Genomic DNA, 25,348 nt, shown 5'->3' on the forward strand with positions numbered 1-25,348 from the left:
TCTTGCAAAAACTTCGTTTTGGCAAGATAATAAAATAAATCAAACATTTTCACCACCAGCTTTGTTGCAATGTTTGACATGCTTTACTGAACTGTGGACTTTGGTCTTCGGGTCGAGTACACATACCGAGTGCCAAAATATCCATTCTTAGATTTGTTACAATGTTTGATTTATTTTTTTTCTTTTACGAAAAGGACCCAATCCCTTTAGGAAAAGCCTGGGAGGGAGAGGGAGAGTGTGGGGATCGTGGTGGAGGTGGGGCAAATACATTTTGTACCACGGCTAATCATCTCCTCTGTCTGCAGCAAGGGTCAGAAAAACCACATGTAATGTGGCATGTGTACAGGTGAAAATTGCAAGCCATATCTCACCCCTCCTGCCCCCTTGAAGGGGGGGGCAAAGGGGTGGGGTTGTGCCCATAACCTGACCCTACTTATAACACATTAAAATTTTTTGAAATGTCAGCAGAGAACCCTCACTTTTTTACCGTGATACTACCAACACATATGCAAAATTTGGTAGAGATCGGCCCAGTCCTGTGTTTTTTTTTTCCGATAATTTTCAGACGTGCAAGCGCACACAAACACACAAACACACAATTGCCTTTATTACCTCCACCACTGAAGGTGAAGGAGGTTATGTTTTCACCCCTTTCTGTCTGTCTGTGTACATGACACCTCAAAAAGTTGTGGACGGATCCAGATGAAATTTTGTGGACAGGTTGGGTGTGTAACAAGGACGAACTGATTAGATTTTGGCGAAGATCCGGATCCAACTACTATAATTCTTTAAGTGATTCTTCACCATTGAGAGATGGGGCAAAAATGATATGTAGCACGATATCTCAAAAAGTTTTGGATGTATTCAGACGAAACTTGGTGGACACGGGTGTGTGAAAAGGAAGAATTGATTCTATTTTGGTAAAAATTCTGGATCCAGATCTGATAATTTTGAAGTGATTCTTCACCATTGAGAGATTGGGCTAAACCAATATATAGTACAATATCTCAAAAATTTGTGTACGGATTCGGATGAAACTTGGTGGACAGGTTGGGCGTGTGACCACGACAAATTGATTCAATTTTAGTGAAGATCCGAATCTGGATCGGACTGCTTGAATTGATTCTTCTCTATTGAGAGATCGGGCCAAAGACGATATAGTACTGTATAGCATGATATTTCAAAAATGTATTGGGCCCCATATGTTCTCGTGGATCAGGCATTACGTGGCGGAGGTATGCGCTCCACCGCTTGCCCTTGTAGTTTAATTCTGCACTCACAAAGGTATCCATCCAGGGAAAAGTTTATGTTAATCTATCAATTTAGACTCATGATAGGTGTCCACAACCATCCTTGACCATATTTTGTAAATGTCGGCAGAGCCCCTTACTTTTCTCCACAACCGCTTTAGCGATTGACACAAAACTTTCACCATAGGTGTGCCTACCCATGGAGAATTTAACAAAGTTACATGAAGATTGGATGGAAAATGCGGCCAGCGTTCCAAAAAGTCTGTTTTCTGTAGGCATGGGTTGCAGGGTGTTTCACATATCAGGAATCGACGGCCTCAACCTCGCTTCGCTCAGCTTCAGCTGAATTATTTCATGGACTTTAAAACGGTTAATTGTGTTACACATTTAACCTCACTCAGAGCCAAATTTCTGAGCTACTTTTACCAACCACCACAAAATCGTGGTGCAACATCGGGTGGTGGAGGATGGATTTGTCAAAAAAAAGAGAGCAAAATATCGCTATTTTAAATTGTCTTACCCCATAAAGATCTGTATTAAATGTACTTTAATCCAGATATGGTCATGTTGATTTGAAAAATTACTGGAACAATAAAGTGACTGACTATATTGCATCAAGAAAAGTGAAATTAAAATGCAAAATAACCAATCAGCACCTTTTCAAATGCAGCGTGGGAAACAGCTGCCAAAAACGGGAGACAGACAAACGCACGCAGACATCACTGTTCGCATTATATAAGAGTAGCTTTTCTTCGTAGATTTTGCTTTTTTTTCTTCTTCTTCACAAAATGGTGTTGTCGTAATGAAGGCCAGTGAGCCAGGAACGCGTCTATGGATCGATTCCCTTCCCAAAGGATGGGCTAGCACTGCTCAAACAACAACAAAAAAAGGTTTGCTGACTGGCACTGTGGCTTGGAGAGATAAGGGATATATAGGAAATAGATATCCTGTACATGTGTCATTATTCACAAAGATGTACAACATCAAATGGGAGGAGTGGGTGGCTCCATAATCTTCATTATTATCGATATTGAGCCTCATAAAAGAAACAACAAGACACAGAACAACGAGGTGCAGCATTTGGGAGATGGAAATGCATCTCCCACGACGTCGCATTCGGGTTTCTCAGCTGGAATTTTTGACTCTGCCTAAATTTGTTGCATCACATTTAACAGGAAATTTCCTCGTATTTATTGCATGCTAAAAGCGGCGGAAATTTGAAACTATCAGTTTGACCTTTTGATGATCGTCTCACTCACTGTAAATACCTTTCTTTTTTTTTACCAGAATCTTCAAAAAAAAAAAAAAAACCTTGCTTTATCTCATACCAAGTTTACAAAAATGAAGTTCACTTTCGCTGAAATCAAATTGCTGACTCAGACTTTAGTTGTGATTTCCTCAATAGGAACCAAGGGAAGAAGCAGCTGAGTTAGAGGGATTGTTGATGTTGCCGAGTTACAAAAGGTGATAGTTTGTAGCAGCTGAGTCACACTCCTTCACCAAAAATTTATATGTACTGTATTCCAGTTTAAACAAAAGGGTGTAAAGGGAGGTGGGAAGAGAGCAGGAAGCTTCCAGTTCCATTTTCTTTCTGTATATATGTGAAGACAAGACAAGAGTTGAGAAAAGAATCACATTGGATAGGGGGAATAATTATAATAATGAAAATAAAATAAAAACATCAATGGACTCTGTTTTGGAATGAACGATTTTTCTTTATCTTTTATAATTGGCAGTCCTACAAATGAGAATGAATGACTAAATGAACAAGATGGGTTTCCTTTTCAACTTGCAACACAAGTTCACTTATGCAAGTATTTTAACATCGTCTCCTCGTGGCTGTAAGCTTCATGGCATCCTAACAACCATAGTGGTCAAGATACAAATGGCCACATTTTAAACTTTGCAACCATAGGACAAATTCACTTTGTCTCGTGGTGGAGGCAGGGGTAGCGAGGTACAGATGAAGGACTCAAGCATTTCTGGGTTTGTAAAGATCATTCAATCGTTCGTTACACCCGTGATTTAAAAAAAAAAAAAAGTGGTTGAGAAAGATACGGACAAAAGCAACACCAGGAACAAATTTTGTGCACACACTGACGGTAATAACTGTTCACACTTTCAGATAAGATGTGGAAGGAACCTCCACAATATCATTTGACCGACAACAACATGTACGAATGAGAGCAATACATAAATTAGGTTTGTGACATTGCATTAAAAAAAACAAACAAACACACAAAAAAAAAAAACGTGTGGAAATATGCAGATTGTGGTTCCAGCAGTGCCCTTTACAATTTTATTGCAAAACTATTTTCATACTTGATATTAAAAAAAAAAACAACACTACATACAGTTTAGCTTACATCTACTTACAGGTTTTTGAACTGTTCTCCACAGCTTTATTTCCCAAAATCCTTATCGTTATCTTTCTCCTTCTTCATCTTGCCAAGTTTGATAGCGCGAGCAATCCTGCTGTGGGTCGTTAGATGCTTCTTCAGCCCATTTTTACGAGTAAAACCTTTTCCACATTCATTGCAATGATAAGGTCTTGTGTCGGAATGGCACGCCTGGTGGATGTTCAGGATGGTCCTGCGGGCGAAGCATTTGCCGCACTTTGTGCACTTGAACGGCTTCTCGCCGGTGTGAGACCTGATGTGCTCGACCAGGCCCAGCTTCTGGAGGTACAACTTGCCGCATTCTATACATTCGTACCGCGGTCGTTCACAGGCATTAAGGCTTTGATGTTTATTCAAACTATCTTCAGAAGTAAAGGCCTTTTGACATAGTTTACATTTGAAAGACCTCTTACATGGGACAAATTTTACTTCGCCTGGGTGCATCCTCCTCTTATGGCTCAGCAGATTTGTGTTTCTATTAAAGGCTTTATCACAGTCATCACACTTGAAAGGCTTTTCACCGGTGTGTATATTGACATGAACCTTCCAAACAGACTTCTCTCGAAAGGCCTTACCACATTGTGTGCACTTGTAAGGTTTAGAGTTTTCTCCAACTACGTGAGATCGAAGGTGATTTCGCAGAGCAGATTTGGTCATGTAGGCTCTCCCACATTCGTTACACACAAATGACCTCTCACGTTTTTTGTCGTGAACCACGCTGTGAAGTACAACTTGGCCTTGGCGTGCAAAAGTCTTCCCACATTCACCGCAAGCGAAGTGTTTTTCACCAGTGTGACACAAAGTATGCTTCAAGAGATAGCTTTTCTGGCGAAAGGCCTTACTACATTGTTCACACTGAAAGGGCCTTTCACCAGTATGAAGCCTCAGATGTGCCGTAAGTGTGGATTTCTTCAGAAAGCCCTTATGACACTCTGTGCATTTGTGCGGTGCGGCACTAAAGTCACCTGTGTGATGCTGAAGATGGACTACGAGGCCTGCCTTGTATGTGAAACCCTTTCCACACTCTTGGCATTCAAATGGTTTCTTGAAAGCGTGACGACGAGCATGCTTCAACAAACTCGATCTTTCGTGAAAGGCCTTAGCACATTCTTCACACTTGTAAGGCCTTTCGCCTGTGTGGTACCTCAAGTGTGTGTTTAAGCTCGACTTGTTTGGAAAGGCCTTGCTGCATTCCGTGCACCTGAACGGCCTGGAACTGAAGTCGCCGGCGTGCTTTTCAATATGCAGTTTCAGGCTCGTTTTGTGAAGGAAAGTCTTTCCACACTCGTTGCACTCGAAAGGCTTATCGACGGTATGACACCGAACATGCTTCAATAGACTTGATCTCTCGTGAAAGGCCTTACCACATTCCTCACAGGTGTAAGGCTTTTCACCCGTGTGATACCGCATGTGCACATTCATACTTGATATATTTGGGAAGCATTTCGTGCATTCTTTGCACTTGTAAGGCCGAAATCTGAAGTCACCAGTGTGGTTTTCCGTGTGCAGCCGGAGGCTGACCTTGTGTAGGAAAGTTTTCCCACACTCTTTGCATTCGAAGGGCTTTTTGCCCCCATGGCTCCGCATATGAGTAACAAGATGTGATTTATGGACAAAATATTTCTTGCACTCTTTGCACTGAAAGGGTCTTTTTTTCTGGATTTTGTCTCTTTTTGTTGGCTTTCTTTTGTCCAAGTGAAGCTTCATGCATTTCAACAAATTAGATTTGCTTTGAGGAAGCACACTGCGTTCATTACTTTCCTGTTCATCTGCAGCATCTGCGTCGTTAACCAAAACCAGTATTGTCTGCGTTGGCTGCGCCTCCACAGCTTTACAATGGAGGTTGGCGCTTCCGGCATCATCCACGACATTGGATTCGTTGTCTGTGCTGTTGCTGTCCGAGCAGTCCAACTGTACTTCCAGTTCTGCACATACTAGCACAGGAACAAAGCTGTTAGATTCAAATCGGTCTACACAATTTGCATTACCATGTATGGCAATTACTGCATGCATCAAAGGACAGAAAATCAAAATGTTATGATGTAGATTAAAAGCCAACATGGGAGAAGACATCCTTGCAAATTAAAAGACAGCCTAAAAAAGAATTATTGCTAAACGTCAACAACAAAAAACGTTTTGAAACCGTTTTCCCCTTTTTTCAGGAGATTGCTTGAACTATGGCATTCCTACATATAGATCCATACATTGCATCAGTTTCATGCAAACCCAAATATTCCATGTCTTTCTTGACATTTTCAATGCATGACTTTTTCAGAACGTCTTCCCGTCTTATTTCTTTCTACCACGAGCTTTGCTTTTTTTTCTTCTTATTTTTTTTTTTTACAGCATTATTTTCTGGCCTTCATTGCACATCACCAGACCAACCAAGTCTTCTCTACTAGCATTAATTTTTAATCTCTTCCTTGTTTCTGAGCTCAGAATTCTCTCTTTCAGAGATAATTTGCTCATGACAAACCTGAATTCCTCAATTCTGTGTTTGCTTCCAAATATTGTCCCCTACTCCTCACTCTCTGTACCCACCCTTCCCTATCATACCAAACTGTACCTGGACTGTCTTTTGCACCTGAGAAGGTGGAGAAGGTTCTTTCAACCCTCGACTCCAACTCTGCTACTGGACCAGACGGCATTAGCTCACGAAGCCGAAAAACCTGCTCTGCTTGCTCTTGCACATCCTCTCTCTGCCCTTTTCACTGTCATTTGCCCTAGGTCATCTTCCATCTGCATGGAAAGCCATCAACATCCATTATCCATTATCCTCTGGAAGAAGTCTTTTCTTTCAAGCTTCTAGGTCTCACTATCTGCCATGACCTTTCCTGGGAAAGTCACATTTCCAACCTCGCCTCAAAAGCCAGTCGCCGACTGGGAATCCTCCGTCGTGCTAAGTCCTTCCTCGGCCCTCTTGAGCTCCTGACCACTTACAAAGCTTTTGTCCGTAGCCTGATGGAGTACTGCTCTCCCCTCTGGGCTGGTGCTCCTGCCTCCCACCTTTCTCGGCTTCACGCTGTCGAAACCAGGGCATTTAAGATCATCGGCATCTCACTCAATGAAGCTGAGTCTTTGGGCCTCTCACTCAATCACCGCAGGTTGGTCGGTGGTCTTTCTGTCTTCTACCGACTCCTCTCCAGCCTTGCCCCCCCTGCTCTCTCTGCGATTTGTCCCCACCACATTTCCACAGGGCGCTCAAGGTCCGCCAACAACCCCCTTCTGGTAAAACTACCAAAATCACGAATCACTGCTCATCTTCACTCTTTCATTCCTCTTTTTTCCCGCCTTTGGAATAAACTTCCTCACTCTATTCTTTCCCATTCTTCCCTCCAGGCTTTCAAAATAGCTGTTCACCACCACCTCTTATCTTCCCCCATCCAAATCCTCAATCTTTTCTACCCCCGATAATCCACCCAAGCCCACTTCCTTCATTTCTCCTGCTTTTCTTCCTGAAAGTCCCTGAAATGTCCATCTTCTCTTCGCCATGTTCCCCGTCCCATCCCCATCCCTCTCCCTTCCACAGTTCACCTAATGTGTCTGTTCCCCACTGTTTTGTCCCTTCCACTCCCGCCCCTCTTGTCTCATGCCTCCTTGCTGTGAGTTGTGTGTTAGCTCTCATACGAGCCTCGACCAAGGTATACAAAAAAAAACAAAAAAAAAAACATCATTGTATTCCATAAGAAAGATACAAAAACTGATACCCGAAACTGCAAACCTATTATATCACCTTACTTCCAATAATCAGCAAGGTCATATAATCCATTATTACAGTTGATATGAAATCTTTCCTTTTCTCCAACAACCTCATCTGAGATCACCAATTTGGTTTCAGCCCAGCTCACTCCACCTTGGACATGCTACTTCCACTAACCCAACAATGGATGGAGGCCTTCAATGTCAGACATGAGATCAGCGCCGTCTCTCTGGATACATCTCGTCCTTTTGATATCATCTGGCATCCTGCCTTACTCCCCAAACTCTCTGCCTTTGGCAACGAAGGCCAACTCCAAGCATGGCTTACCGACATCCTCTACTGAAGTAGCCAAAGTGTGGCTCTCAACAGAATCCTTTCACCTCCTCTCCTGTCAAGGCTGGAGTGTGCAAAGGCCCAATCCTGTTTCTGATCTTCATCAATAATCTCTCTGACTCTCTGGAAAATCCTCTTTAAATATTTGCTGATGACTCCACCATCTGTTGTGACCTCCATCATCCTTCAGACAGGCAGGCCTGTTCCTTCTCTTTGGAATAAAAAGCTGGTCAAACACTTGGAATATATCTTTCAATCCTGACAAACCTCACACTCTCACTATCACTATCTCTCTCCAAAAGGACCATCTGGAAAACCCTCCTTTCTACTTGCTTAACAATCCTCTTGAGGAAGTTCATTCATTGAAACTCCTGAGTCTCACTATCAGCCATGATTTTTCGTGGGCAAACCTCATTTCAAAGTTGACTTCCAAAACCAGCCGCTGACTGGGCATCCTACATCGCACAAAGTCCTTCCTTGGCACACCTGACCTACTACTCACCAACAAGGCCTTCATCTGCAGCTTGATTGAATACTGCTCTCCTCTCGAGGCTGGTGCCCCTGCCTCACACCTTGCTCAAATTGATGCTGTGGAAACTAGGGCCTTTAACATTGTTGGAATCTCCCATGATGAAGCTGAATCTATAGGCATATCACTTCGCCATCGCAGACAGGTTTGGTAGTCTCTCTGTTGTATACAGCCTCCTTTCTGGACTTGCACCCTGCACCCTCTGCTACTTCCATGCCTTGTCGTTTCCCAACCCCCCCCCCCCAATGTTTCTGCAGTGTTCACATGCAGTGTTCAAAAATCCTTTCTGTTGAAAATACCTAAATCCAGGATCACTGCTTTCCTCCACTCAATTGTTCCTCTTTTTCCCCACCTGTGGAACCGACTTCCACATCTTCTTCAATCTCACTCTTCTGTCCAGGTCTTCAAGACACCTTTTCACCACCATCTCAGATGTTTTCCAATTTAAAATCACATTTTTACTCTCCTCGTTTACCTAACCCAATCCCTCCTTCCATCAAAATTTCTAGTTTTCCCTCCTTAGAGTTCCCATCTGAATCCATCTTGCCCACTCCATGCATCCTCTCCTGCCACCACCCTCCAATCCCTCCCCACACTCATTATTTGACTGCCTCCCTCTGTCTTGACCTTCGGCTCCACTGTTGGTGTTTCCCCCCCCCCTCTTCTGCTGTTTCTTTTGTCCTGTTGCGTTCTGATCCGTTCAGTATATGAGCACGAGCTCTTCCATGAGCCTTGACCAAGTATACAAAAAAAAAATTCTACAATTTTCATGCGTCCACCAATGTTGACTGTTCAGCCTGGCGGTGGGTGGTATGCGCTCTATTGAGTGCCATTCTAGTGTGTTAAATTATTTTTTTTTCAGTGTGGAGATAATTACTAACTTTATAGGTGCAGTGCTGGTTTTGAGGTTTTACATCAGCTGTCAGGATTTGTTTTGGGAACCATGGTTGGTGAAGGTGCTTCCACAGTCATCTGGTGAATTGGACAGTTTTGTGAGGGCTTGTAATTCATCTCCTGTCACACTGAGCTTTTGAAAAATAAATTAAAACAACAGCGAAATCGATGGCGTACCATTGCAATTCCTCACACTTCCCACCTAAAGCGAAGTTTAAAGATGGCAAAAAGTTCCATCAGGAATGACCAAATGTCAAATGTTGAGTTGATGTTACCATTTTTACCCCTGTGACCCTAAATCCCCAAACACTGGGGCATGAGCCGGGGGTCAAATCCCCAAAAAAATCGTTATATATTTCATGTGTCCCACAATGTTGATTGCATATACAAAGTTTCATTTAAAAATGTTTTAAATTGTGTTTTTTTGGGGGTTTTTTTGGCATTTTTTTTGGTTATTCAGCCTTTTGACCCCACTCCCGTGGTACTGCTCTCGCACCTTCTTGCCATGTGGTGATCATAAACTACCAAATTTAGTGAATTTCTGTATAACTGTTTAGGAGATAGTGTTATGAACAAACCGACACAGAACAGATTGCAATATCCCCCCCTTTTCTTTTCTTTTTTAAATGGTGGGGATAGTTTTTTTAAAAAGTATCCAAATCGGTGAGAATGGTCAACGCGGCATTATAATTATTTGATTTAAATTTGTAGGTATTCACATTTGTGGAGGCGACCGGATTCATACATATCTAAAAAAAAAAAAATAAAGGAACTAAAACCATAAACCCAACAATCCTTCAACAGAAGCATTTTATCCAAAAAAGGTGACATCTTTATCAACCGAGGAAAAGTAAATAAAACCAAACAATGTTTTGTCTTTTTGTCAAGGTAATAACTAACGAATCACATGAACATCTTCTCACCGGTTTGAAAGGGATAAACTACCATTTCTGTCTCCTGTTCAGCATCAGCTGGAATAATCTCCTCGCTGCAGGTGTTAACCATGAACGAAATACAGCCTTCGGACTCAGCAATCACCTCACCTGCAGATGAAGACACTTACTCAACGTTCAGATAAAACAAAACAAAACAAACATTTAATCACACGGTAATGGCTCTCCCATATGCACATATTAATCATATCTCGTCTTCAATTATCATACCCATCTTCCCACCCATGGTAGGCTGAATCCTGTGGTGAGGCAGTTGCCTTGAAACAACTTGCATTCTCCTCATGGAAGGTAAATCCAACTGAAGGCTACATCAGATCATTTCACAAAGCCCACAACAAGTGTGTGTCTACTCTCAGAAGAGCCAGGAAACAACATCTATCCAACTCAAGAATAGATTTTCAAACTTGGCGCTCTCCTCTAAAACTTGGTGGTACCTTGTCAAGTCCGTCGGCTCTCGTGTAAGCTCTTCTTCCATCGCGTCCCTCACTTCAAATGGCACCACAACCAACTCCGCTCGTGAGAAGGCTGAATTCCTCAATTCTGTGTGTTTGCTTCCACATCTTGTGCCACCAACTCCTCACTACCCACCCTACCCAGTGACACCCAACTGCTCCTGGACTCTGTCTCTTGCACCTGAGAATGTGGAGAAGTTTCTGGCCACCCTCAACTCTGATTATGCAACTGAACCTGATGACATCAGCTCACATATCCTAAAAACCTGCTCCGCTGCTATTGCACATCCTCTTTCTGCTCTTTTTAATGTGTCATTTGTATGAGGTCATCTTCAATCTGCCTAGAAATCTGTAGACATCACAGCATTACATAAGAAGGTGAAAAAATGGCTCATGGAAGAAGAAATACACTGAACGGAACAACTACAACTACTTCCGCTACTACTACTATAATGACCCCCTAATGTCTTCTTCCACCTAATTTCTGGTCTTGCACCCTCTGCCCTCTCCATGCTCTGTCCCCACGCGTATCTGCAGAGCACACGCTGTCCATCAGCAACCCCAGTCTTGTGAAACTCCCAAAATTGTGGATCACTGCTCACCTCCACTCAGTTGTTCCTCTATTTTTTTCCCCCTGCCTATGGAACCAACTTCCACATTCTCTTCAATATCATTCTTCCCTTCAGGTTTTCAAGAATCTCTACACTACCACCTCAGATCATCTCCCAACCAAAACCATGATCTTTTTTACACCTGATAAGCCACACCCACACTCCATCCCTCTCCCCAATTCTGCTTCTTTTATCATCTTGTCCACCCCCTTGCCTTCTTGCCTACCCCTCATCATTACCGCATCCTTTGTTTGTCCATCTCCATCTATTTTCTCCCTCGGCCCTGCTGCTGACATTTCCCCCTTCTCTTTCTGCTGTTCCTTTTGTTACATTGCGTCCTGATATGTTCTGTGTTCTTGCTCGTCCAAGAGCCCCGACTGTATACAAAAAAAAAGAAAAAGAAAAAAAAAAAGGTACAAAACATTTTCCTAATATCTTCCACGTTACTTTCCAATGTCTCCAACAAAGAAAACATGGACAGTCCAATTTATGCTCAGAATTGTTGCTTGCTCCAAGTCACTGCATTTCTTTTTGTGGTTTTTACAACTTTATATCCCATTTAAAAGAGGTCTAAACCAGCGAAATGACATTTCATTTGGTGGTACTGTATGCAACGAGCTACTAAGTTATCCAATTTACGACAATAAAATGTATTAAAAAAATAAATCAACAAATATTGCAGGGAAGTTACGGTCCAGCACGGGAAATTGGTGTTCCTTGCACCACAATGAAGACATTTACTGATCGAGCATTCTTCAGTTCTGCCCCAAGACTATGGTACTTTGTGATTACCCTGCGCATGCGAAGTGAAAAGTGGGGTTAAACAATTAGTTCATATCCGTCCGTCCATCTGGCTGTCTGTCAATCATAAACTTGTCAGTTTATGACCAGGGAACCAAACAGCTTATTTGAAATGAATGTTATATTTTGAACACGAATTGCAATGTGAATAAATAGGAAGAAGATTCTTGTCTGCCGTTTTACCATACTTTGGCTCAGGATTCGTCCCGATCGCACATGCGCACAGAGGAATGTGATAATATTTTGCTCTGTCTGCCTGCCGAGCTGTGAAACAAAATTCAAAATAATTCCAAACAGGAAACTTAGTGGTTTTGGATGCAACAATGGACACATACAACAGGCATGAATAACTAATGTAATGTGTTTGATTGGGTGATGAAATGGACACTGTGGAAAATGGTGGTAAAACCAGAAAGAATACATTTTAACGACCTTTACAATATTTATTTCATCTAATTATATATTTGAACACCGTAGTGCACAAATTGTCTGTCATAATACTTCCATGAACCTGCAGTTTTGCAGTACTTCAATTTAAATCAAGGTTCAATGGGGGTGGTGTATGAGGGTGCTGTTCGGGACTGCTTCTGGACTACTTCAACAGCATGAAACCTCTGGAATGATTTTATCGACCGTTAAAATCACCACTTTATTGAAATTGAAGTAAAATTGAAAGAACACTGCATGGGGGTATCATGTTCTATGAACTCTCTCGTTTTTTTACTTACGAAATCTAAAGATTTCGTAAGTATATTGATGACTTCCGTCATCCGTTTGTGTGTTTGTTTGTTTGTAGGCACGATAACTCGAGAACAGAAGAAGCTACCAATGTCAAATTACACCACGTGATTCAGGAAGGTGATGGCTAGTGCTGATTTGATTTTGGTCAAAATCGGTCAAAGGTCAAGGTCACAGTGAGGTCAAACATTCGATTTTTGATGGTTTGGTACAGAATCATCGTATAAACTTCTGGTTTGCGTCGCTACCTTCTCGAAAGACAGCTTTTATTAGACAAGGTCAAAGGTAAAGTTGACGATTTCGTAAGTACCAGTCTATGACTGCTTGTTATTATGTTCGCTTTTAGTTTTTTTCTCATCTTTTGTTTTTTATATATTTGCTTTTAATTACTTGATACCCTTGTTAACATAATTTTTGATTTCTGGGCTCATTATTAATTCTTACACTTCTTTGTAAAGTGGATTGGGATTTTATTTAAAATGATAAGCACAAACAAAATGATTAAAAATAATCATGAAAGTGTACGCATGCACCTACTACTACTACGACTACTCCAATACAGTAATTAGCACCTTCTTGTGGGAATAGTAGGGAAATGTTTTCGGCCAAAATCCTGTCGCGTCTTGATCCTTTCAGTTTTCTCGCTTTTCCATGAACTTTGACTGGGTTTACAAAAAAATAAAATAAAACTTTTACTAACTTGGCCAGTCCTGACATTTGACTGAAGCCGATTTTGGCATGAATTTGTAATTTGTTCATGTGCCGGCAATAATGCACCAACTTACTGAAATACATCATGGGACCCTCAAGGTCAACAAACTAATGCGAGAAGAAGGGACAATCGGCTGAAGGTCCATCTTAGGGACAGCACATTTGTTTGTGATGCAACGCCCCTATCATGTGGACAGCAATCACCCAATCGTAAGTAACCACAACTGAGGCAGTTACCGACTGCACTGGAGTCAAAGCTCCGAGGATAGACAAATTGTGGCTGTTTTTATACAAACCGACAGCGAGCGGTAACGTGTCACTCCATACACCGGCATGATCTAGCCATTCATAAATCAGGATCAATAATACTTTAGCTCTACAGAAGATAATCAACCCAAACTTCGGCCTGGTTAAATGAGGGTAACAAATGGGGCAGTCTCTAAGAACAAAATAAATAATGTATTCACCCAAGACATGTTCACAAAATCCCAATAAACAGATGCAAACTATAAAATAATAAAAGAAAAACTACAATTATGGGCAACCCACTGCCAGTCTCTGACAAACCCTCAAGGGCAATTAATCATGAGACACCAGGGATCTCAGCCTCAGAGCCCACAAAATTCAGTCCAGAGGGTCTCACTCTGAGGTCTTTCTCCCCACCCCACAAACTCACAGACAGCTGCGACAAATCTTCTCCCTCTGTGGGTGGCAGGTATAGGTAAACATGCTGTGTAGCCCTCATTTTCTCTTACCCGGCTACGCCCAATTCGACATAGGTAAACGGCAGGGACGAGACACCTTACCTCAAACGATCATCTAAATTGGACAATGCAGTTCCCTCACGGTAGGACACCACAACTTAACTTAACCACACGCACTTGATACATGTTCACACAAACGGTGGGTAAGGACTTATCCAGTTGCTGCTCCTTACCCGACAGACGTAACACACGATTCCGACAATTTATAGTCGGGCGGATAACCGAACCCAGACTAGACAGCTCAGAGGCAAATTTGCTACGTGTGCAACATCCTGTCAGAGGTACACAAAGACACACAATTTCATATTCATATTGTTCTCATCCAGAATCAAAGTGTGATGGCATACAGGACAGTTGACTTCAATTCATGTCCTTGTCCGAGGATCACCTGACTCAGAATGCTATGCCCTCAACGATTCATCAAATATCATATCAGCACATCAGGATGAAACCCAGAAACACAGACACACTCTCAAATTACCCATCCCACTATCCTGTCAATCATGATTAAATCTATACAAATAAAAGGCAAAGTGTGTGTGTGTGTGTGTGTGTGTGTGTGTGTGTGTGTGTGTGTGTGTGTGTGTGTGTGTGTGTGTGTGTGTGTGTGTGTGTGTGTGCGCATCTCCTTCATAACTCCAAAACCATAAAACCTAGCAGCTTGAAACTTTGCATGCATACCAAAAAAAACTCCAAGGAAGCACATCAGTGAAAATTGGGTGTTTGGGTTAATTAAAACACCCCTTTTGAAGATAATTAACGACCATATTTAATTATATCCTTCATCAGGAAATCCTCAGCCACCTCGCTCTCTGGGGTCTTAAGGCCTTTCCTGGGTTCCCTCGCTGGGGTCTGAGGCCGCCACGTTTTTCGGCCTGCTCAACCATGCCTTGACTTGGAACAGGCCGCAACGATTTCTTAATGAGTTTTTTTTTCACTTTCCTCACTCATATTATTGAATGCCTGTTCATCATTGCTGCAAATCGTTGTGTACATCGTTTTTGTAAGCACTATAGTTTTCAAATTAGGAGCTTGGAGCGATTTCATGATTTTTCACGAGCAACTCTCATGGAATAAGTAAAGCATATAATTGAAATATTATTTCTGTTTTAAGGATTGGATATCTTCCGGACTAAATAAGTGTCGAAATCTGTTGTAAAAACTGATAATTTAAAGAAATAACGAGTCATAACGAAGCTGATATAGCCATTTACTTTAAGAAAGCAAGGCAATGTTCCCTCCTTCCCCATACATACACAAGAAAATGCGAAATTTCCAAAACATTAAACTTATCTTTTTCGACTGTTCGGAGAATTATATTGAGGCAACAAAAAATTGAGGAACGTACCAAAACTAACGAGCTTCATTCAGATGTATGATTTAATGCATTCACTGCGAGACTGTGTATCCTGTCCTTCAGAGGGACTGACTGCCGATCCACATCATCTGCCAGATTTGTGTCTATATTTTCGGAGGTTTCGTGAGGTGCTCTGCAGGGAATCAAAGCAAATCTGGTAAAAAACGGAAGTTTTAAAATAAAGTTAAAACATTTGCGCGGACCTCGAACCGACGTATCACGTGACACATACACAGACGAGCAGGCAACAGCTTAAGGACTTGCCAAGTGCCCATTGTCGATAGTGGTACTGCACTACATCATTCTGAGCAAATCGTTCACTCACTGCAGATGCTTTTGCTGTGCTCTGCCACCCCAGGCGCGTGGCTCGCGCTCCGCCACCCCGGGCGCGTGGCTCGCGCTCCGCCGCCCCGGGCGCGTGGCTCGCGCTCCGCCGCCCCGGGCGCGTGGCTCGCGCTCCGCCGCCCCGGGCGCGTGGCTCGCGCTCCGCCGCCCCGGGCGCGTGGCTCGCGCTCCGCCGCCCCGGGCGCGTGGCTCGCGCTCCGCCGCCCCGGGCGCGTGGCTCGCGCTCCGCAGCCCCGGGCGCGTGGCTCGTGCTCCGGCACCTTGAGCGAGTTGCGAAATAATACCCAATTTCCGAGCCATGTGCCATATTAATGCGTTTTCTAAATTACCGAGCCAAATTTTTTTTCCACCCAGCACACGCAGCTGTTTATAAAGAAAATGTTTGTGAACATATTCCTCAAACGTCCATATAAATGCATCGTTGATTTTCAGTGAAAGCTACTCAAGGTTTCTGGGTTGTATACAGTAAGTACTGTACTTGGTAATCACACCGACTCCAACCTGCTGATATTGGCCATGTACCGATGTGTGTGTGTGTGTATGTGTATGTGTATGTGTATGTGTATGTGTATGTGTATGTGTATGTGTATGTGTATGTGTATGTGTGTGTATGTGTATGTGTATGTGTGTGTATATGTGTGTGTATGTGTGTGTATGTGTGTGTGTGTGTGTGTGTGTGTGTGTGTGTGTGTGTGTGTGTGTGTGTGTGTGTGTGTGTGTGTGTGTGTGTGTGTGTGTGTGTGTGTGTGTGTGTGTGTGTGTTCATAATGCACAACATATTCTCTCTGCTGACTCTTTTTCTTGTCTGTTTGTCTGTCTCTCTTTCTTTTGTCTCCCGACGCGTCCGGGCGGTGTTTGCCTCCCGACGCGTTTGGGCTGTGCTTATGTCTGGACGGGAGTTTGTCTCCAGGCTTGTCTGGACGGGAGTTAGTCTCCGGGCTATGTTTATCATATGACTGGTCGAAAATAGATTTCAGACATTATTTTGTTTCCATCTTCACTGTTACTTTTGCAGAATCATTTTGATGAGACAGTATGAATTGTAATTAACACTCCACCGCAGGTCTGCCTTCTCTTCCCATACCCCTCCTTGCTCCCCCCCACTCCCTCCTTTCCCCTCCACCCCTTCACTCTCCCTCCTTTCCCCTCTCCTCCTCCCTCCCCCCAAAACCCTTTAGCATTACCGTCAGTAAAGCAATGTGTGGTATTTGCTCGTATTTAAATAAAAAGATAAACTTTGGACGACGTGGAAAGTTAAAAAGTTGCAATCGCTATCCCCACATACCTCTTGAATGAATCTAATGGCTTTGCAGAGGGGGGTGGGGGTGAGGGTGTGTTTATTTACCTTGTCTATTGTGTTCAAACTCCCCAGTTTCCTCATTCACATTACACAATGAACTTGCACCTTGGTCCATGCTCGGCATCTCTGCAGCATCCGCACAGATAACAGCAGCTATAATTCCAGTGGTTCATGGTCATGCACGAGGACATCTCTCTTCGATCAGGTGCACAAAATATCACTCATTCAACCAATGAAACCGCAAAACGCCATTCATACACAAAACATCCCTTTTTAAATTCTCATCATCGCATAGATGCATCCATCTCCAACCCACCTTTTGAAAACTATGGTGTTCACAATACTTTCATCATCACATTTCATTGTGTTTATTTTTTGTTTGTTTGTTTGTACACACTGTCGAGTGTCGTATGAGAGCTAACACACAGAACGTACAACAAGGGGAGCAGGAGACAAGACGGGAGAGGGAAGAAAATAGTGTGGAACAGAGACATGAGATCTGTGGAAGGAAGAGGGATGGGGCGGGGTACACAGGGTAAACAAGATGGACATGACAAGGACTTTCAGGAGCTTACACTACAACGACTTTTAGGACCTTACATGACAAGGACTTTCAGGAAGGAAAACAGGGAATTTGAAGGTGGGTTTGGGGTGGATTAACGGGGGTAGAAAAGATCATGGTTTTGGATGGGGGATAAGAGGTGGTGGTGAACAGCTGTTTTGAAGACCTGGAGGAAAGAGTGGGATTGAAGAGAGTGTGGGAGTTTATTCCAAAGGCGGGAAAAAAGAGGAATGAAAGAGTGAAGTTAAGTAGCGATTCTTGATTTTGGTAGTTTTACCAGAAAGGGGGTTGCTGGCAGACCTTGAGCACCCTGCTGAAATATGGGGGTGGACATAGTGCAGACAGAGCGAGGGGGGGGGGTGAGGCTGGAGAGGAGACGGTAGAAGACAGAAAGACCACCGACCAGCCTGTGGTGAGAGTGTGAGAGACCCAAAGACTCGGCCTCATCGCGGGAGATACCAATGACCCTAAATGCCTTGGTTTCCATCTCGTGAAGCCGAGAAAGGAGAGAGGCAGGGGCAGTACTCCAACAGGCTGCGGACGAAAGCCTTGTATGTGGTCAGGAGCTCAGGTCTGGCAAGGAAGGACTTTGCATGACGGAGGATTCCCAGTCGGCGACTGGCTTTGGAGGCCAGCTTGGAAATGTGGCTTTCCCAGGAAAGGTCATGGCAGATAGTGAGACCCAGAAGTTTGAATGAAAGGACTTCTTCCAGAGGATTGTTGAGAAAGTAGATGGGGGGGGGGGACTCCAGACGGTCCTTGTGGAGAGACATAGTGAGAGTGTGGGATTTGTCCGGACTGAAAGACATGTTCCACGTGTTGGACCAGTTTGTGATTTTATCCAGATCTGCAGAGACCGAAGAAGCCTCTGCTTGCCGGTCTGAGGGATGACAGATGGTACGGCAGAGGGTGGAGTCATCAGGAAAGAGATATAGAGGATTTTCCAGTCGGAGAGATCATTGATGAAAACCAGAAAATGAACAGGGCCCAGAACGCTACCTTGAGGAACTCCAACCTGGAAGGGAGGAGATGAGAGAACTAAAAAAAAAAAACCAATCAATTTATTACGTACTTAGGAAGAAAGGGGCTTTGAATTGAGGGATTATAAAAATGATGAAGTAAAGACGAGAAGGTTGTATGAAAGGAAAGAGAAAGTAGGGTTGGGGATTTGGGACAGAAGGGAAAGAAGATCGGGATGTGAGGAAGGTGTGGAGCGAGTGAGCCTGGGGGAGGGGGGCAGGGGGGGTGAGTGTGGAGTTGGGTGAAAAGGGGGGCGGGGGTAATGCTTTGACCAAAATGCTCACCGTTTGCGACGTAATAAATGGACAAGCCCTAAATCGTCGAAGTTGTCCAAATTACCCGACTAAAAACACTCGTTTAACAAAACTTTGTTCAAACGCAATAAAGTGAAATTTCACGTTTCTACGTTCAAAGAAACCGAGAGAAAATTAATTGTATGAAATAATCCAAATAAAAGCCACCGACCGGAAATTGAATGGCTTTCCTCAATTGTTTTTTTTTGTTGTTGAACATTTAACTTTGATACAACAGCGGTCGAGGTTCCCATCAAAACCGATATGAGCCAAGGATCGAACAAAAACCGATGAGCGCACAACGCAGATGAATAACGACACAGATCTCGACTCCCCCCCCAAAAAACAAATCACGATCAAAACGTGTTTCTGCCACGAACTACACCGCCATGGCACGTACACATTCCACAAGCGCGAAAAAACCCGATCCGAGCGTCCCATCACTTAGCAACGATCGACACATTGCGTAAGCCTAATATGTCCGCATTCAAATCGCGTATGTATTGTTCGTTAAATGGCCGTAAACTTCTACTTATTCGTCGCTTGTTTGCTCACGTGGTTTGCCTCCGTGTCCTTTCGAGTCGGCTTCATTCTTGCAGAGAGAGAGATAGAGAGAGATATAGAGAGAGATATAGAGAGAGATATAGAGAGAGATATAGAGAGAGATATAGAGAGAGATATAGAGAGAGATATAGAGAGAGATATAGAGAGAGATATAGAGAGAGATATAGAGAGAGATATAGAGAGAGATATAGAGAGAGATATAGAGAGAGATATAGAGAGAGATATAGAGAGAGATATAGAGAGAGATATAGAGAGAGATATAGAGAGAGATATAGAGTGAGATATAGAGAGAGGTATAGAGAGAGATATAGTGAGAGATATAGAGATTGATATAGTGCGAGATATAGATTTAGATATAGAGAAAGATATAGAGAGAGATATAGAGAGAGATATAGAGATATATATATAGAGATATATATATAGAGATATATATATAGAGATATATATATAGAGATATATATATAGAGATATATATATAGAGATATATATATAGAGATATATATATAGAGATATATATATAGAGATATATATATAGAGATATATATATAGAGATATATATATAGAGATATATATATAGAGAGATATAGAGAGAGATATAGAGAGAGATATAGAGAGAGATATAGAGAGAGATATAGAGAGAGATATAGAGAGAGATATAGAGAGAGATATAGAGAGAGATATAGAGAGAGATATAGAGAGAGATATAGAGAGAGATATAGAGAGAGATATAGAGAGAGATATAGAGAGAGATATAGAGAGAGATATAGAGAGAGATATAGAGAGAGATATAGAGATATATATAGAGATATATATAGAGATATATATAGAGATATATATATAGAGAGAGATATAGAGAGAGATATAGAGAGAGATATAGAGAGAGATATAGAGAGAGATATAGAGAGAGATATAGAGAGAGATATAGAGAGAGATATAGAGAGAGATATAGAGAGATATAGAGAGAGATATAGAGAGAGATATAGAGAGAGATATAGAGAGAGATATAGAGAGAGATATAGAGAGAGATATAGAGAGAGATATAGAGATATATATATAGAGATATATATATAGAGATATATATATAGAGATATATATATAGAGATATATATATAGAGATATATATATAGAGATATATATATAGAGATATATATATAGAGATATATATATAGAGATATATATATAGAGATATATATATAGAGATATATATATAGAGATATATATATAGAGATATATATATAGAGATATATATATAGAGATATATATATAGAGATATATATATAGAGATATATATATAGAGATATATATATAGAGATATATATATAGAGATATATATATAGAGATATATATATAGAGATATATATATATAGAGATATATATATAGAGATATATATATAGAGATATATATATAGAGATATATATATAGAGATATATATATAGAGATATATATATAGAGATATATATATAGAGATATATATATAGAGATATATATATAGATATATATATAGAGATATATATATAGAGATATATATATAGAGATAGAGATATAGAGATAGAGATATAGAGATAGAGATATAGAGATAGAGATATAGAGATATATATAGAGAGAGATATAGAGAGAGATATAGAGAGAGATATAGAGAGAGATATAGAGAGAGATATAGAGAGAGATATAGAGAGAGATATAGAGAGAGATATAGAGAGAGATATAGAGAGAGATATAGAGAGAGATATAGAGAGAGATATAGAGAGAGATATAGAGAGAGATATATATAGAGATATATATATAGAGATATATATATAGAGATATATATATAGAGATATATATATAGAGATATATATATAGAGATATATATATAGAGATATATATATAGAGATATATATATAGAGATATATATATAGAGATATATATATAGAGATATATATATAGAGATATATATATAGAGATATATATATATAGAGATATATATATATAGAGATATATATATATAGAGATATATATATAGAGATATATATATAGAGATATATATATAGAGATATATATATAGAGATATATATATAGAGATATATATATAGAGATATATATATAGAGATATATATATAGAGATATATATATAGAGATATATATATAGAGATATATATATAGAGATATATATATAGAGATATATATATAGAGATATATATATAGAGATATATATATAGAGATATATATATAGAGATATATATATAGAGATATATATATAGAGATATATATATAGAGATATATATATAGAGATATATATATAGAGATATATATATAGAGATATATATATAGAGATATATATATAGAGATATATATATAGAGATATATATAGAGAGAGATATAGAGAGAGATATAGAGAGATATAGAGAGATATAGAGAGATATAGAGAGATATAGAGAGATATAGAGAGATATAGAGAGAGATATAGAGATATAGAGATATAGAGATATAGAGATATAGAGATATAGAGATATAGAGATATAGAGATATAGAGATATAGAGATATAGAGATATAGAGATATAGAGATATAGAGATATAGAGATATAGAGATATAGAGATATAGAGATATAGAGATATAGAGAGAGAGAGAGAGAGACACAGAGAGAGAGAGAGAGAGAGATAGAGATAGAGATAGAGATAGAGATAGAGATAGAGATAGAGATAGAGATAGAGATAGAGATAGAGATAGAGAGAGAGAGAGAACCTCGACAAGACCTCAACATTTCACTAACTATTGTTGGCTCGGCTCAGTTCTTTGCAATAAAAAAAAAACCTCAACATCGTATTTAATAAATCAATAAAGAATTTCCTTGTTCATTTGTCATATTCAAAATTTCGCCGAACTACGAGTCTTCTTGTTCTATAGACTATAATATTTGTTGCGAGATCAAAGGACAAGAGCTGTGCAGTGCGAGAGTACCGCCTCCAATCACCAGAAGGGGGCGTGGCATACTCACTGGCTGACAGGTCGATTGCTCAGGGACTGTGCGTGAGGAGGCCACCGGTTGTGGTGTGGTGTTTGCTTTGCGGACACCGAGATCTACCTATTGATACCGTTACAAGTTTTATTGCAGAATAAATGGGCACAACAGTGCCTGGAATGGAGTCGCCGGCCTCATCGTTTACCACACCGACACCATTATGAAGGCTGGGTGTATTATATTGGCGAGCCAGGCAGGAGCAAAAGTTCAGAAAGCACAAACCGACGCGTGAACCAACCTCCGAGAAACAAACCTGAACCAATTTCCAAAATTTCCAGTGCAATACACCTGTGAAATGAATCAAGATGATAGTGGAAGTACTAAAAGAACAGGCCACTGCCACCTGAATGTGCTGTCGAGGGATCAATTACTTGATGTGTGCAGATACCTGAAATAAGTCTGGGGAAAAAATCAAACGTGCATTGGCCTGTGCCGCAAAACGGGTGCTGGAAGAGGTGGAAAAGCTGCAGGATAAGGAAATGACGCGTCAGTATGTCCATGATTTCCTCGCCTATCGCCTGGAAGTAAAAAAAAAAAGGAAGGAATTATGGAATTAAGAAAAACAGCCAAGGGACAGTCCACAGCAAGAAGGTCTGGAGGAATACAAAGAAACGGTCGGGAAGCCCTGAACGTCATCTTGGAGAAAATGGAGCAGTTGAGTCATGGCAGCACTGGGGTGAAGCTGACACCGACCCTGGGAGCCCAGTCATTCTTGAAGTGACCACAGAGTTCAGTTCAAGATTCAAGGACAAATTGGGAAGGAAGGCCAGCAGGATAAGCTAACATACACCAAGCTGTGACGCCAGATGGAGGCTGGTACACAGAAAGGGCACATGGAGATGGAGATCATTGAAGTATTCAAAAAAGCCATCAGCCTGTGGCTAAATCTCCAGGACATGCTGGAGTTCAGGGAACGCCTTATGCTCGATCAGCATAAAATTATTTTTGAAGGAGCATTCATGTGACGACCATCCTGAAGGACTGAAGCTGTGAAGTGCCATGCAGGGGTTCAGAGAATCAACACAGCTACGATTCCGAGTCATGAAACTTCGGGAAAGGGTGATTTCCAGAACGGCAGGAACAGAGGACGAGTCAGAAGGGCACATTACGCCAGATCTTATTCAGAGAAAGTTTCTGAGAATGATCAGCATCAGGCTGTCCGGCCAAAGTATCAAGTTCCAGCTCCAGATTTATGCAGATGATCGCACCATTACAGACAAAGTGCTGATGAATGTGGCAGCCAGCTGGGAACAGGAAAAAATAGCAAAAATACCAGGCTCAGCAGGCTTCAGTCCAAGATGCTCAAAGTAACAGAACTACAAAAGAGGCTGAATGAGAGGGATGCGTTAAAGGGAGACTACCTCCTCCAAGTGGGGCATCAGCAAACAATGAGAAAGAAAAGGCAGGAGCAGATGGAAAGATGTAAAGGATGGTGGAGGAACTGAAGGCAGAATTAGCTCAGGTGAAATAAATTATGGTTGTGACAATGATAACGAGAACAACCATACCTCGGCAGGGCTGAACGGTTTACATTTTGTTTACCACTGATAAGCCGAATCTGCATCCGGATCTTAACCAAAATCTAATCAGCTAACTCTTTTCACCTTCTCAACTCATCCACTGAGTTTTGTTGTAATTCGTCCACAACGTTTTGAAACACCATGCTATATATCGTATTTGGCCGTATCTCTCAATGACAAAGAATCGCTTCAAGAATTTTTTTTAATTCTCATATCCAGATCTGGACCTCAGCCAAAATCTAATCAGCTTGTTCTCATCACCTACCCAACTCATCCACTAAGTTTTGTCATAATGCTCCAACTTTTTGAAATATCATGCTATGTCATATTTGGCCCCATGTCATCAGAATCTGTCCACAATTTTTTTAAGATATCCTGCTTACAGACAGTCAAACAGGGGTGAAAACAACCTCTGTCCACCATCACTGGCAGAGATATGTGGTGGAAAAGAACAGGTAACTACCACTTCACCAGGAGATAGAAGAGACCAATTATGCTGGTGTCACGCATGCACAGAACAGACAGGTGCAACCATGGTTTCCAATGCGGACAAGCAGGACACCTATCCCAGGGGTGTAGAAGAGTGAACCAGCAGCAGGGAAATGGGGGCAGGGACACTGTGAAAGGGCCAGTAGTAACTCGGAAACCCACCCCAATTAGCAGCAGCAGCACCTAAAATATGAACACCGAGAACCCTCAAGATGCCAAAGGGATCATAGACTCCAGAGAACATTTGGCATCATTAATCGAGTGGGTTTAATTGGAGAGGAGACCAGCCCCATCAATAAAACTGCTTAGTATTCCATTAGAAACAACCCAATCATTCTTATTCTTCATCAAAATCTCTTCCTTTTCTCTTTGACGAGGTTTATTTCCCAAAATCTCCTCACTCCTAAATGCTAAGTTCATCCAGCCTCCTCTATCACTTGATCAATTTTTTCTCTACGCCTTCAACTAAAAACACTGACTACCACTCCACCCAGGAAGTCTGTCGCAGGTTATCCAGTCTGGAGGGGAAACATCAATTTCGAAAAGGCTTTGTGCACACGACAAAAATTTCCCCTTCTTGTCCATTTATGGTGTCAAACTCCTCCATGTCAGTACCATTCCCCCCCACTCTTCCCCCTCTCAGCTTCACCCCTGTCCCTCCCAGCTTGGCCCCTCTCTATGCTCCTTTCTACATCCCTACATCTGATCAGCAGCTCCTCTCTCCCCTCCCTAACTGTGTGGACCTCAAATACCTGGGGCATG

General features: G+C 41.4%; 1 protein-coding gene across 2 annotated transcripts; it reads right to left on the bottom strand.

The window, feature by feature from the left end:
- Nucleotides 1-2,944: 2,944 nt before the first annotated feature.
- Nucleotides 2,945-19,528, bottom strand: LOC147009748 (uncharacterized). Of its 2 annotated transcripts, none has more exons than XM_085860793.1 (4): nt 19,004-19,528; nt 17,183-17,263; nt 10,029-10,148; nt 2,945-5,583 (listed from the first exon to the last, which is right to left on the bottom strand). In XM_085860793.1, the coding sequence occupies exons 2-4, from the start codon at nt 17,259-17,261 to the stop codon at nt 3,653-3,655; spliced, it is 2,130 nt and encodes a 709-aa protein (XP_085716919.1). In that variant the 5' UTR covers nt 17,262-17,263; nt 19,004-19,528; the 3' UTR covers nt 2,945-3,652. The 2 variants fall into 2 exon arrangements, with proteins under 2 accessions (XP_085716919.1, XP_085716920.1); XM_085860794.1 differs by lacking the exon at nt 19,004-19,528 and adding an exon at nt 17,454-18,925.
- Nucleotides 19,529-25,348: the final 5,820 nt, after the last annotated feature.

The sequence above is a fragment of the Eptatretus burgeri genome, chromosome 17 (genome assembly GCF_056783735.1).
Source record: "Eptatretus burgeri isolate ZD-2024b chromosome 17, Ebu_testis_v1, whole genome shotgun sequence".
NCBI classification, from domain to species: Eukaryota; Metazoa; Chordata; class Myxini; order Myxiniformes; family Myxinidae; genus Eptatretus; species Eptatretus burgeri.